This window comes from Mus caroli, chromosome 3, assembly GCF_900094665.2.
Source record: "Mus caroli chromosome 3, CAROLI_EIJ_v1.1, whole genome shotgun sequence".
NCBI lineage: Eukaryota > Metazoa > Chordata > Mammalia > Rodentia > Muridae > Mus > Mus caroli.
Window position 1 is genome coordinate 89,345,581 of NC_034572.1, and position 15,172 is coordinate 89,360,752.

The window sequence follows — 15,172 nt, forward strand, 5'->3', positions numbered from 1 at the left end:
AGGCACAGACTTAAATCTCTCATCACAGTTTATTAAAGGCCACAGGTCTGAATTTACTGAGAGTGAAAACACAGGTTTTGACAGCAGTTCTCAGGATCACAGGCAGCTGACTACTAAGAAGGGGTTGGCTTTTCAAGATTTTGCAAGCTGGCTCCTGGGCTCCCGGCAGACAGGCTGGCTGTGGCTGCTGGTTAAGCCTTCCATCCACCTCCCCTCAAAGACTGCTAAGACAACTAAACTGGGAAGGATCCCAGTAGTTTTGATTACAGAGAAGGAAAATGAGATCCACATATTTTACAGCTAAAGCAGAATTAAAACTCAGAGCCTTACACTTCCAATGCCACACAGCCTTCTTTTTGGACAGCCGAAATGCAAGCCACCCCCACACCCCGTTCTGGGGTTCCCACCCTTAAATCCCAGCTTGAAGGCAGTGTCCAGAAGTGGGCAGCGCACTGAAAAGTGAGGATCCAGTGGAGCTGGCCCTCAGGATGAGATGAGACATAGCTCCACCATGCAGACCGCTCATGATCTTTGCCAGATCCTAGGCCCTCTGCTCAGCTTTGTGTTAGGTGCCTTTCGAGCCATGCAGATCCCGGTCCAGCCTACAGGGATAAGGGAATGGAAACGTGAATGGGAGGAGCTAGAAAACTGAGTGCTTGCATCACGTCCCATCCTTTGCTCCTAACATGCTCCTCACTGGATTCTATCTCTTCCTTGCAGGCTTTACCTCTTCCTAGTACAGAAGGCATGTAAGAACCTGAGTATGACACAGACTTTCCGTGTTGGGGTTATTCTTTGGTGCCCCCCACCTCAGTGTCTCTTTCGTGACATTTTCTTTTTTTAATATAGTTTTTTTCTTTTCTTTTTTTTCTTTTCTTTTTGTTTTTTGTTTTTTTGTTGTTGTTTTGTTTTCGAGACAGGGTTTCTCTGTGTAGCCCTGGCTGTTCTGGAACTCATTCTGTAGACCAGGCTGGCCTCGAACTCAGAAATTCACCTGCCTCTGCCCCCCAAGTGCTGGGATCAAAGGCGTGTGCCACCACTGCCCAGCTTCCGTGACATTTTCATCTGTCCTTTAAGTTCTATTTACATTTACTTATGACTGTGCACACATGCGCCCGTGCCATGGACTTATTCCACCATGGGGGTTCTGGAGACTGAATCCCTTTAATGATTCATTGCAATGGTGCACCTTTCATGTGACAAATAATATAGTGTCCTTCATTTCTTCTCTAGGCGTCTGCAGTTTTCCCACTGACACAATTAAAGGCAGGGCTCATGTAGAGACATGATTGGCTTTAGACATCCCATCCCAAACCAGCTTCCCTAAGTGCAGGACTCACTGTCTGACAACTTCAGGTATGTGCACTTGCTCTAGCGAGATGAGCTGGGCCAGCTCTCCGAGGCTGTTCAGAAAGCGGATCTTTCGTGTGAACTTGGAACTGAAGAGAGAGAATAAACCAGTCTTACTTTGTATTAGATCCTGGAGGATCTCACATAGGGAACCGGAACAAGCCGAATGGCACAGCTAAAAGAGGGCTGGGTAAGACCTCAACAACCTCGGTAGTGGAAACAGCCGAAGGGATGTCCTTATGCCTTTAACCAGTACCTGATGAAGGGCCGAAGCAGTGTCAGGAAGGCCTTCACATACCACGTAGCATGGACGACCACCAGGGCTCGAAGGTTTTTCCGAAGCCTGAGGAAGAGTCCAGTACAATCCTAAATTCCCTGTTCACTTTTTTTCAGGAGGAGCAGGTGGGTTATCTTCCATGCTGCAGGTGCCTTGGTGTATCTTTTTCCAAATTTCTCTGGCAGCTATGCCTAATCACCATGCCTTGAGCCCTCCCCAATTTATTTAGCCGTCTATACTCCACGTTTAGGGAATGCTCCTTTAAGAGTACCTCAGTCTTTGCAATCCGTTTCCCTCCAGCCCACATAAATTCCTTTTGCAAACATCTGTCTCCATCTCTTCCACTATGTAGCCCAGGTTAATAAAACTCCAAGAAGCAGCTAGGTGTGATGGTGCGCAAGAGGATCAGGGGTGTAAGGCTAACTGGGGCTACACTCCAATTCTGAAGTCAGCCTAGACCACATGAGCCCCTATATAAAACAGAATGGACCCCTCCCCCAAACAAGAAACAACAATGCTCTTAAGAGGGAAAAAATATTGGCAAAGAGGAAAAACACAGGAAGGAAACTAAGCAAGGGTGAGATGGGACAAGCCAAGCAGGGTGATGACCTGTAACCTAAGCAGTGGGGAGCCAGAGGGGCAGGAAGACCAGGAGTGCAAGGCTATGTCTGGCTACATAGTTTAAGGCCTGCCTGGACTACATGATGAGAAAACAAAGGAGGGAGAAGGCACAGGAGTGGGAATGATTTCTGTGTCAGGGGTGAGGGAAGAGAGAGCAGTGGAGATATGGAAAGCAAGTGGTAAGACTTGGAGAAGAAGGAGCGGCTCCACGCGCCGGGCAACATGCCATGTGGATTCACGAGGAAACTAAACAGGAAAGCTGTGAGCTAGTGTAAGCCATACAGCGGAGAGGTCCCTGACCGTAGAGAATACAACAGGAGACACGGAGACACATAAAAGAAGGCACTGGGCACGACGACTCAGGTCAGTGATCCCAGCACGTAAGAGGCTGAGGCTTGAGGACAACATGGACTATACAGCAAGTCCGTCTCAGAAAAGAAAAGGAAAAGAAAACCCCATAAAGGATCCAACTGGAAGAAGAGAATGGAAGCGGTGCTAGAGAGTTGTGGCCCTCTTGTCCTTGGGTCTCACCTCCTGTCCAAGGTACGGTAACACTGCCGGATCCAGCTCAGAGGGGGCACTTGGGCCCTGCTGGTGCCTCCACTCAAGTGAACAAGCAGATAGTTTTCAGCTACCAGCAGCTCCAAAGTTCCCACCATATACCTGGGGACAACATTGTAGGAAAGGTGGATGCTGCTGTTTCCCCAAACTCAGGAACACGAATAGAGAGAGCCTCCAGTCAGGGATGGGTTTTGGGCACGGGTCTTTTCTGTTAGGCTGGAGGTTTTGCAACAAAAGCCAAGATGGCGTGGACCTCTTTCTCTTCTATGCTTGGAAAAGCCCATGAAGATAGCCCTCACAAAACAGCAGACTAAGACAACTTATAGTTCCTGATTCCAAAGTGACTATCAGACCTAAGAACACCTACAGGGCCCTAAAGTCCGCTAATATGGCAATACCCATATCTTACCAGCACTTCAATGCTTCTTCTCCCTTCCCTATCCCAGCCCAGGTGGGCAACTGCCCCGACTCTGTCCTGTGAGGCCAGGGAACCCATCCAGGAGCAATCGATTCTTTTTTTGTTTTTTTGTTTTTGGGTTTTGTTTGTTTGTTTGTTTGTTTGATTGTTTTTCGAGACAGGGTTTCTCTATATAACCCTGGCTATCCTGGAACTCACTTTGTAGACCAGGCTGGCCTCGAACTCAGAAATCCACCTGCCTCTGCCTCCCAGGTGCTGGAATTAAAAGCATGCACCACCACCGCTCGGCCGCTTTTATACTTTCAATCTGACTCAATTTGCTTTATTGCATTGGTGGAGACGCCTTTTATTTTCTACTTTTCCCCCGACTTTGTCCCTTCCACAAGCCCTTTCAGGTTTCACCTCACCTGAATAAGTGTTCCATGATGTAGGTGTAGTTGGGGGTGCTGCTTCGGGGTAGATAGCAGGAAGCAAAGAGGATGACAGCATTGAGGCCATCACCATGGTAACCTGAGGACCAATATAAGGAAAATAGACTCAATTACAGATCTGTAAATAGACAGTACTTCTGTTTAGGGTGAAGGATAATGAGGTCTTTGGAAGTCAAAGAATGGATGTTACACAACCCAATAACTGAACCTCCAGCTAAGGCACATTAGCCGCACTGGCAGTGTTGGTGATGCTTTTATTTTGCATATGGCTGTTTGGCTTGCATGTATATATTTGTATTGTGGGGATCAGAAGTTGTGAGACTCCCCTAGAACTAGGAGTCATGAGTCCCCTGGAACTGGGAGTCAATCCTGAGCTGTCATGTGGGTCCTGAGAGAGCAACAACTGGTGTCCCCTGCTGAGCCATCTCCCATCTCCCAGTGACTGTCCCTGTCAGTCACTGTAGCTGTTGTTTTAATGGATCATTGTACACGTGCACAGGTGAGTCTACGTGGGGGGTCAGAGGACAACTTCGGTGGAGTTCATTCTCTCCTCAAACCTCCCCATGGGTTCTGGGGTTCACACTCAGGTTGCCAGCACACATGGCAAGCACCTTAACTCACTGGCACCCAGCCAAACAGCGCCATGGTTTCTGCCCTTGTACTGCCTTTGCCACTACCTCCATGAGATAAGACTTTCTTATAGGGCTCAATGATGGTCATGTCCACTCGCTGCTCTCGTTGTCCTGTTCGAAACACTCTCCAGCGATGACCGTCTTCTCCAGCCACATCGCACACGCATCCCCGGCCCAGTCTTTCTGCTGCCTCACTGGCCCCCAGGCCCTCTGCCCGGGGCAAGTCATCTAAAACACACAGGAGGGAAGAATGAATGAGGCAGAGTTCTTATAATCTCCTGGATCAATACAGTTTACTCCTCCAGTCTTTGGTTTGTTTGCTTGGGTTTTTGATAGAAGGTCTCACTGTGTGGCTCAGGCTGGCTTCCAACTCCTGACTCTTCTGCCTCAGCCTTCTGAGTGCTAGTACACCTGTTTTAACCTCCCATGTTTCAATGTTTTCACTGGCTCTCAGTTTGTGCAATTCATTCAACAACTTGTGTCTCTTTTGCCTCTTCTTAACTTTCTCTTTCACTAGACTATGCCCCTAGGATTCTCTGTCTGTCTCTGTCTCTCTCCTTTTCCCCTTCACCACAATTCCTCCCTCCTTCGCTTCCCATACCTGGTGTGTGTGTGTGTGTGTGTGTGTGTGTGTTGTTTTGGAGACAAGTATCTATTTAGCCTTGGCCATCTTGGAACTCAGTATGTAGGACCAAGGGTGGCCTGGAACTCACAGAGATCTGCCTGTCTGCCTCCTGAGTGCTGGGATTAAAGATGTGGGCTCTGGCTTTTTAAAACATGGGTCGTGGGATGTAACTCAGGTCCTCATGCTTGTATGGCTAGCAGTTTGCCAACTGAGATGTCAGCCCAACTTGTTTTCAGTCTACTGTCATTAAATGTGACCAGACATCCCATGATTAAAACCTTTGTATTATTCCTCATTGTCTAGCCTACAAAAATCTATAATCCTTAGCATAGCAACAAGGGCCACCATGATATGAACGTTGCCAGTTTAACCCAGTCAGTCACTGTAGCTGTTGTCTCATGTATCATTGTGCATGTGCACAGATGGGGGCTAGAGGATATCTTTGGTGGAGTCAATTCTATCTTTTGATATTCTTCCTCTGCCTCCCAGCTCTTCATCTACAGTCAGGCTTTGTGCTTTGAATTCCCCTGTGTTCCATGCTATTGCCTGAATTGCTACATCTATCTGGAACACCCCCACTCTAACCCTGAGAAACATGACTCTTAGCATTCAGGCCTGGACTCAGAATCTTCTCGAATTCCCTAACATCCACCTGGAGAGCCTGACTTTCAGCTGCAATTATTTATGGGTACTTAGGTCCTACTAAACAGTGTTTCCTACAGTTAGGGCACCTTGTGTCTGTATTTGTTTGTTTAGTTTGTTTGGGAGACAAGGCCTCACATTGTAGCTCCTTTTGTAGCCTAGACTGTTCTCCAACTCTTGGCAATCTTCCCGCCTCGGCCTTAGCTCTGCATCAGAGGCGTGCAGCCACCCCCACCAGCTTCTGGCCCTTATTACCTCAGGCTTTCAGGCTGGCTTCTGGCTGCAGTCCCAGCACTTGGGAGGCCAAGACAAGGAGGATCTTGAGTTTGAGACCAGCCTAGGTTACGAGAGATACCCTGTCCCAAACACAATAGTAGTAACAATTCAGTCCTAGGTCGGGGCAGCGTGGAACAGGCATTTACTTATTTTCTTTTATTTTCTTTCTTTCTTTCTTTCTTTCTTTCTTTCTTTCTTTCTTTCTTTCTTTCTTTCTTCCTTCCTTCCTTCCCCTTCTTTCTCTTTTTCTTTCTTTCACTTCAATGTTTTTATCTTTTGTTTGTTTGCTTTATTTATTTATTTGGTTGGTTGGGTTTTTGTTGTTGTTGTTGTTGTTGTTTTGAGACAGGGTTTCTCTATATAGCCCTGGCTGTCCTGGAACTCACTCTGTAGACTAGGCTGGCCTCAAACTCAGAAATTCGCCTGCCTCTGCCTCCCGAGTGCTGGGATAAAAGGCGTGTGCCACCACGCCCGGCCATGCTTTTTTAATTTTTGAGACAAGGTCTCACTATGTAGAACCAGGCTGGCTCATACTCACAGAGATCTACTTGGCTCTGCCTCCCAAATGCTGGGATTAAAGGCTTGAACCAGCACATGCAGCCTTGATCATCTTTATTATTATATTATTATTATTGTTGTTGTTATTATTATTACTATGTGTATGTGTGTGTTTCTTGAATGTATGTCTGAGTACCACATGTGTGCCTACTACTGTGGATGCCAAAAGAAGGTGTTAGATCTTCTGGCCCTGGAGTCACAGATGGTTCTGAGCCACTATGTGGAATGGAACCCCTGTCATCTGGAAAAGCAGTTAGTGCTCTTAACTGATAAGCCACCTCTCCTGCCCTTCCACCTTTTTCTTAATAAATGTCTCCTCCTAGCCCTTGGCTGGTCTCCTATCGACTCTGGAAGCTGCTCCTTTCTTCTTTGAGGAAATCTATGTTGCCTGTCTGGCCTCTCAGCTTCGACCTCATCTTCTCTTCTCTTCTCTCTTCTCTTCTCTTCTCTTCTCTTCTCTTCTCTTCTCTTCTCTTCTCTTTTTTCTTTCTCTTCCTCTCTTTTCTTTCTTTCTTTCAGATTCATTTATCATTTAAGTTGTATGAATGATTTGTTCGCATGTATGTATGTATGTATGTATGTGTACCACATGCATGCCTGGTGCCCTTGAAGGGCATCAGATCCCCTGGGACTGCAGCTAGACAGCTGCCATATGGGTGCTGGTTCCTAAATTCAGATCCTCTGGAAGAGCAGCCCTGCTCTTAACCACTGAGCCAACACTGCTGCCTGCCTGATTAGCTTAATTAACATCCCACCCCATCCATCCTCCTCGAGCTGCATTTTCTACCAGCTCTACCAGCCCCACCCTTGGCTTGGCTCCCACCTTCCCATTCAAACTCATGTCCGCTGTCCAGTTGCTCAGAGTCTGATGGTGTCTCCAACTCATCCACCTCCAGGTCCAAGCTGCCGGCAGAAGAGGAAGACACAGAGCGGGTGGGAGAGGCTCCATTTTCTCCTGTTCCCTCAGTCAGACTCAACTGCCATTCTGGGGCAGAAAGACGCTTCCGCATAGGGCGCTGGCCACACAAGGCCAGACTGCTGGGGGTGCCTGTGATTGGAAGATAGGAGAAAGAAAATACACAGATGGAAAAACGTGTTGAGTGGATGGTGATTTGAGATCCCTGTGTGGAACGGAGGCATACGCCTGTAATCCCAAGACTGCAAAGGAAGACAGACAAGAGCGTCAGAGTTCAAGGCCATCTTGACTACAGATTGAGTTATAGAGCAGCCTGGGCTAAGTGAGTCTGCATCAGAAGAAACACACAAACGCACAAGGCCTCCTATAGACAGAAGCCTTGATGCCAGGGTTGGTGGCTCACATCTGCAATTACAGCATTTAGGAGGCAGAGGCAGGAGGATAGCTGCAACTTTTGTCCTCTTGCTTGTTTTTGTGTGTATGGGTATTTCTTATACGTCTGCCTGTCTGTGTACCACACGTTGTGCTCTTGGAGCCTAGAAGGGGGTGTCAGATCCCCTGGGACTGGAGTTAAGTTTGGTTGTAAGCTACCATGTGAGTGCTGGGACTCAAACCAAGGTCCTCTGTAAGAACGGCCAACACGGGGGCTGGTGAGATGGCTCAGTGGGTAAGAGCACCCGACTGCTCTTCCGAAGGTCCAGAGTTCAAATCCAACCACATGGTGGCTCACAACCATCCGTAGCGAGATCTGGCGCCTTCTTCTGGAGTGTCTCAAGACAGCTACAGTGTACTTACATATAATAAANAAANAAANCTTTAAAAAAAAAAAAAAAAAAGAACGGCCAACACTTCTCAACTGCTGATAAATGCAAGTTTGAGGTCAACTCAGGCCACAGGAGTTCGAGACCAGCCTGGGCTAGAAAGTTGAGTCAGTCTCAAAGAAACCCAATTATACCACAGTGGCTCTCACCTTTAATCCCAGCACCCATGAGGCAGAGGAGGAGATCTCTGTGGATTCAAAGTCAGCCTAGTCTACAAATGAGTTCCAGGCCAGCCAGGGCTACATAGAAAAACACTGTTCCAAACAAATAAACAAATAAACGAATAAAACCCACTGAGCACCAAGAATAAAAAAATTAAAATTTAAAGGCGATAATAGCTGTGCATTTTGAGAAAGGGATGTGACCTAGGGCAAATGGAAAGGGAGAAAGTGGGGTACAAAGAGACAGAATACACAGCGACACCCTCGCCTTAACAACAGCACCAGAAGTCAACTCAAACCCCAGGTCTAGTTTCCACCTTCCTTTCCCTACCTGCCTGTGAGCCTCTCTGAGAGTCTTCAGGGTCTCCAGGTGAGACAGGCTCCTCAGGAAGCAATCTAGAGGGGAGGGAATGAACAGGGCTTTAGACACAGACCCCCAGCCAGCTGCCTTGTCATCCTTCCCTCTCCACCATGCTTCTTTCTCTTCTTGCCCCAATTTCCCATAAATTTGTTTGGTTTTAGGTCTGTGGGTGCATTTTGTCTACATGTTGATATGTGCACCACACATGTGCCTGGTGCTCTTGGAGCCCAGAAGAAGGTGTTGGATCCCCTGGGACTGGAGCAAAGGATGACAGGTACCATGTAGTCTCCGAGACTCAAACCTGGGGGCGAGCAGCTCTCACCTAGGAAACTCTTCATCTTGCCACTCCTCTCTTAGCTCCAGCTCTCCAAGTTTCATGGTTGCTCCTGGTTGTGAGGCTCCTGCCTTCTCCTCAGCCCTGAGAGTCCATGGCCCAGAAGAAGAGACCATGAATCAACCTAGACAGTATCCTAAGGCAGCCAGACATCAGGTGGAAGCCACTGGTGTGAAGAACATGGCAAGGAGGCCCCATCTATGTGTACAGGCGTTTTCCCTTCCCACTTGGCAGAGCAGGTCATCTGCTGCTCAGCTTAGCAGAGGGGATGGCCTAGCAAGCTAATCCACTTGATGGTAGTGGCTTCACCTACAGTGTAGGAGTGAAAAGCGTCCCACATCCCGACTGGCTGAAACCCAGACAGACCTGCCCAGTTAACCCTGGGCAAAGCAGTAGCAGATGGCACCTTGTCAGCCCAGTCTTTCCTCTGCTGTGCTTGGAAACTATGGGACAGATACAAGGACGGAGGGAAAAAAGGTGAGATTCACTGGGAAGCAGAACCAGGATGTACATTTGGTTCTGGGCCAGGTTTCCTAATGGCTATTGTATAGGATGGGAGTTATAGGAGAGAGGGGAGAGAGCAGAGAGGGGGAGGGGGAGGGAGAATGGATCTATTACACATAAGATAAAAACTTTTCTTTAAACTGTGGAGTTGGTTCCATACTGTATTCGTTTCCTGTCCCAAAACCACTCAGTCCCTTCTCTGCTAACTTCTCTCCATGTTCTTCTTTGAGGAAGCCAGGAAGGCCTGGCTGGCAGGGAACACCCTCTCTGGCTCCAGTCAGGCCAAGGTCTCACTTACCCTCCTTCTAACGTCTCTCTTCCTGTTTCTTGCCTGGTCCCCATCTTCTCAGGTCGTCCTGTGTTCTGTGGGACTTGAGGAGGATAGGAGGCTGTGGCCCCAGCCCCCAAACTCTTTACTTTCTTGTCAGCTGCAGCTCTTGCTCTAAGGAGGCAGGAGGTGTGGAAGGGAGGTAACCTCATCTTCAAACAGGTTTTGCCACCTCCCCTCCCAAGGAGCAGGTTTGCCCCAAAGCCCAGCCTCTTGTGTGGGGGCGGGCTTTCAGGTGAAGAGTGAGTGAGAGCTCTGGTCTCCATTCCAGATTCTTTATAACCTGGGAGCCCTTTGTTTTGCCCGTTAAGGAGTGAGGGGGAGGTGTGTGTGTGTGTGTGTGTGTGTGTGTGTGCATTCCTGTAGAAGCCTGAAGCTGGCATTGGATATCTTCCTCCATCTGCTGAGGCAGGGTCCTCTCAATTGAACCCAGAGCTCACTGATTCTACTAGCTTTAGCTCGCCAGACTAATTCTAGGGATTCCCCTGACCAGAGAGTGCTGGGCTTGCCCAGCCTTTGTGTGTCCTGGAAATTCAAAGTTGGGTCCTCTTGTTTGGATGAGTGTCTTATGCACCTAGCCAGCTCCCCAACCTTCTATTTTTCTAAGTGTCTTATGCTTTAGAACAGTCTGATGTGGAATTGGTGGTCACGACCTTTCTGCCTCAGGTCCTACCGGGAGCTAGGTTTTACTTATTTTTATTTATTTATTTTATTTTATTGTATTTTTTTGGTTTTTTCAAGACAGGGTTTCTCTGTATAGCCCTGGCTGTCCTGGAACTCACTTTGTAGACCAGGCTGGCCACGAACTCAGAAATCCACCTGCCTCTGCCTCCCAAGTGCTGGGATTAAAGGCATGTGCCACCACGCCCGGCTTTTACTTATTTTTAGAATACTATTTATTATGTGTGTATGAGTACGTATGTGCACCCACACATGTGCAAGGACGTCAGGGAGGGTGTTCTTCCCTCTATCACTTTGCGGGATCCTGGATCTTGCACTGCTTAGACTGGAAGCCCACCAGCTATCTTCCTGTTGGCTCTGCTTGGAGGCTCGAGTATAGGCTTCTGTAGAGTTGCATCCTGTTACCTGAGTGCTGGGATCTAAACTCGTTTTCATGATTGAGGAGAACACAGTTTTAACTGCTGACCCACCACCTCTCTAGCCCTTGGAGCTTAAAACAATTTTTAAAAAAAATTTATGCGCATAGGTGTATTGCCTACATATCTATCTGTGCACCAGGTGTGTGACTGGTGCCCTTGGAGGATAGAAAGTTTCAGATTTCCTGGGACTGGAGTTAACTGGGAGCTGTGAACCCTGTGGGTGTTGGGAAATAACCTTGGGACCTCTGGAAGAGCAGCCAGTGCTCTTAACCACTGAGCCATCTCCCCAGCCCTTAACATTTTTATAAATTGTTTTGAGTGTGTGGCACCTTGTGAGAACTGGTACTGTCCTTTTACCATGTAGGTGCAAGGAATCAACTTCAGATGGTCATCTTAGCCCTGCCTGCCTTTGCCCATACCATCTCACGGCCCTAGCTCCTACCTTTTAAAAGTAGGTCCTGGTGAGGGCCTGTAATCTCAGCTTCTCAGGAGGCTGAGGTAGGAATGCAAGTTCAAAGCCAGCCTGGGCAACTTAGCGAGACCCTGTCTCCAAATAGAAAGTTAAAAACAGCTGGGGGGGGTGGGGGGGTGGCGCACGCCTTTAGTCCCAGCACTTGGGAAGCAGAGGCAGGTGGATTTCTGAGTTCGAGGCCATCCTGGTCTACAGAGTGAGTTCCAGGACAGCCAGGGCTATACAGAGAAACCCTGTCTTGAAAAACAAACAAACAAAAAAAAAAACAGCTGGGGGTCGGGGGTGGGTCAATGCCTTTAATCCCAGCACTCAGAAGGCAGAGGCAGGTGGATCTCTGAGTTCAAGGTCAGCCTGGTCTATACATCAAGTTCCAGGACAGCCAGGACTATGCAGAGAAACCGTGTCTCAAAACAAAGTAAAAAATGTGCTAGAGATGAAAAACACTCAATGGTAGAACACCATGTATAAGGCCCTGGGTACCATCCCCAGAACCACACATACATACGGGCAAAACTAAGGAACTATTTTGGTTAAGTCCATCTTGGACCTACTTTTCTAGCATAAGGAAAACAGAGGAAACAAGCCAGGTTTGTCACATCTGCAATTCCAGCATGGGGAGGCTTCTGCTGGAGGACTGCTATGCATCAGAGGCTAGCCTCAGCTACAGGATAAGCTAGGGCAGCTTGGGAGATTGCCTCAAAAAAAGAAACAAAACCATCTGAGACAACTAACTTGCTCTGTGAACCAGGCTGGCCTCGAAATTACAGGGATCTGCCTGCCTCTGTCCCCAGAGTGCTGGGATTAAAGGTGTGCACCACCATTGCCCAGCTACAACTGAGGTGTTTGTTTGTTTGTTTGGCTAGTTGGTTTTTGTTGTTGTTGTTTTCGAGACAGGGTTTCTCTGTGTAGCCTGGCTGTCCTGGAACTCACTCTGTAGAACAGGCTGCCCTTGAACACAGAAATCCACCTGCCTCTGCCTCCCAAGTGCTGGGATTAAAGGTGTGTGCCACCACCGCCCAGCCTACAAGGAAGGGAAGCTCTGGAAACAGGAGTCAAGGAAAGGTTGAAGATAAACAGGAATATCTCATAGCTGGGTCATTAAAGCACAGGTGGGAGATGGGGAGATGAGTTTGTGGGAGACCCGGAGATGGGGGGAGGCCTAGAGATGAATCTGTGTGAGACCGGGAGATGAATTTGTGTGAGATGGGGAGATAAATCTGTGGGAGGTGCAGCTATTACCAGAGGGAAGGCCTGATTATACTTTTAAAAAGAAACAAGACCTCAAACAGAAAGAAAGTATTTAATATGAAACAAAAATGCAAAACAAAGTACCAAAGTCACAGAACACAATCCCTTTGGTTCAGTGATCGCACCAATATTTCACGTTCCCATTGGCTACAGACGTCATACACTAAAGTGAAGTCAGACTGCCCCAAACCACCACACACCCTACTGTTCAGCGATATTGTTTGCAACTTATATAGGGTAAAAACAGGGGAAACAGCTTGATTGGAAAAAAGGGGAATGGGAGGTGGGGGAGGCGAGGGGAGACTACACATGCGGAACAAGTTACTGGGAGAGAGCTCGCTGCTGGGTCACCATTACAACCCTGTACATGCTACATGAGGCTAAGTTCCTTGGTACAATCACACATAGACACGAAACAATCCAGTGACCCAGAGCGCGAACGCTCCCAGGGAGGACAAAAGGAAAGTAAAGGCTGGGAGGAAGGAAGGGCACATCTTTCCCTAACCTCAGTTACAGGTGGGGAAATGGGACCCGGGACAGCGGCTGTCTCACCAGAAGACTCTCCACGCATTCTTCAACTTGAGCAAAGCCAGAAAAAGACTGACAAGACCTTGCCAGACCCACTAAGACGGGGGATATCCAGGGCTCAGTCAGGTTTTGCCCTCTTGGCAAAAATGCCTCTGAGGTCCCATGGCCACCCCAGGTGCCAGGAGAAGGCAAGGACCTCAGTCCTCAGGTCCCCTTCAGGCTTCCCATCATTCTGAGACAGAAGGAGCCAAAGATATAGGAAGTCAAGACAAGAGACCAGCCAGGTATAATGCAGTGCTTGACAATCTCAGCACTCAGGAGAGTTAGGAATTCAGGACTAGCCTCAGATACATACAGAGCTCAAGGCCAGCCTGGGCTACATGAGGCTCTGTCTCAAAAATAACTTTAAAAAAATTGAAAAGGTCAATTCATGGAGAGGAGCGGTGAACTGGTTTCATGGCAGACGCTGCCTCTGTTCACAGTCCTTCTGAAGACACTGAGACAGGGCCTACATTCCTTTAGTCCTGCTCTGCCAGGACAGTGGTCCTATCACACTGTACCCACCAAAGACAGGAAAATCAGTGCAGATTAAATAATAAAATTAAATAAACCTTGTCTGACTGGTAGAGCCAGGAGAGGAGAGGCAGAGAGCTGTCCCTACAGCAGCCGCTCTCTTTCTCCTCTCAAGGTTATGAGAACAGTGCACCCGATCCTGAAGCCACTGACGTAGTTGCTGAAGTGGTCAAACATCTCAAAACATGCATTTGAGGCAGGCCAGTCACCTCCTCCACACTTCCCCACCCTGCTTCCAGTGGTCACTTATTTGATGGGCAGGCTCTGGCAGACTGGGAGAGTGAGATCTGACTGCACTTCTCAAAGACAGCTTCAGCGGAGAACTTGGGCAGCCCCTGATCCAGAGGGCACTCATCCACCAAGCTGTTCATGGGCGTGGGTGGCAGTGGCGGGTCTTCCTCATCTTGACTCAGCCCAGAAATCAGGGAGTTACTTGCCTTGTCCAATTCCTTGTCCACCTGCTCCCTAGACATACCCACAGCTACCTCAGACTGCCCTGAAGCCATCTTCGCTGAGTCAAGATATTCGGAGAGGGCTTCCTGGAGCACAGGCAGCAGCTTCTTCCGAGAGACCTGGGTGTTGCCTTGGCGATAGGCCTGGAGGTTAGGAGAGGTGCTTGGGAAAGGTGTCAGCTTCAGGGGTGGGGAGGTGGACCGTTCCAGGACGCCACAGATCTGTAGAAGACAAGAACAGGAGATGATGGTCAAGTGACACACCACAGAGCTGAGCTTTCTTTAACAGGAATGAAAAGTGTTTTGTTTGTTTGCTTGTTTGTGGAGCCTGGGTCTCACAGTGTAGCCCTGGATGGCTGGAACCCACAGAGACTCACCCCCTCTGCCCTCTAACTGCTGAGACTCCCCGTGTATTACCATAGCTGCTTTGTGAGGGGCTTGGGATCAAGCATTTGGAAGCCCTCTGCCAGGTTTACATGCCGAGACCAACTCCCGACCTTCTTCTCTTTTTTCTTTTCTTTTCTTTTCTTTTTTTTTAAACAAAGGGTCTTACATTTACTACAACCCTAGAACTTACTAGGGAGCTCAGGCTGGCCTTGAGTACACTGTAATCCCCCTGCCTCCGCTTTCCAAGCACTGATATGACAAGTGTAAGGCATGCTACGTGGCTGGAATATTTAGATGCCATATTTTGTTTCATTAACAAAGCAGCCGAAGTGCACAGAAGTTTTCTTGAGTGAAACCACGTGGAAGATGGCAGGCGCTGAGACAGACCAGGGGTGCACGTGTGCCCCCATGCTCATGGCCGTCAGTGAGGACAGGACTAGCAGCCATGCAGAGATCAGAGGACTAAGGCCAAACAAACCGAACAGGAGGGCAGGGGTGGGCCAAGCGTGCTGCCAACTTAGGTGTTTACAGACACCTCGTTATGGTGGTACAGCCACTACACGCACGCACAGGTGGCTAGGGTGACTGAGGCTTAC

General features: G+C 48.5%; 2 protein-coding genes across 4 annotated transcripts in view; both read right to left on the minus strand.

The window, feature by feature from the left end:
• Window positions 1–32: 32 nt before the first annotated feature.
• Bnipl (BCL2 interacting protein like) lies at window positions 33–10,007 on the minus strand. 2 transcript variants are annotated; one of them, XM_021158848.1, is made up of 10 exons: window positions 9,787–10,007; window positions 8,973–9,068; window positions 8,621–8,685; window positions 7,215–7,439; window positions 4,336–4,518; window positions 3,635–3,737; window positions 2,780–2,911; window positions 1,607–1,693; window positions 1,341–1,439; window positions 33–602 (listed from the first exon to the last, which is right to left on the minus strand). In XM_021158848.1, exons 1-10 carry the CDS (start codon window positions 9,966–9,968, stop codon window positions 566–568), a joined length of 1,209 nt encoding a protein of 402 aa, XP_021014507.1. In that variant the 5' UTR covers window positions 9,969–10,007; the 3' UTR covers window positions 33–565. The 2 variants fall into 2 exon arrangements, with proteins under 2 accessions (XP_021014507.1, XP_021014508.1); XM_021158849.1 differs by lacking the exons at window positions 2,780–2,911; window positions 8,973–9,068.
• A 2,662-nt stretch (window positions 10,008–12,669) lies between these two features.
• The window catches only part of Prune1 (prune exopolyphosphatase 1), a 30,893-nt gene continuing 28,390 nt past the window's right edge, over window positions 12,670–15,172 (minus strand). For both annotated transcript variants that reach the window (XM_029475336.1, XM_021158031.2), the window contains exon 8: window positions 12,670–14,411. In XM_029475336.1, coding sequence (XP_029331196.1) covers window positions 13,980–14,411 — 432 coding nt within the window. In that variant the 3' untranslated portion in view covers window positions 12,670–13,979. The remainder of the gene's footprint in view (window positions 14,412–15,172) is intronic.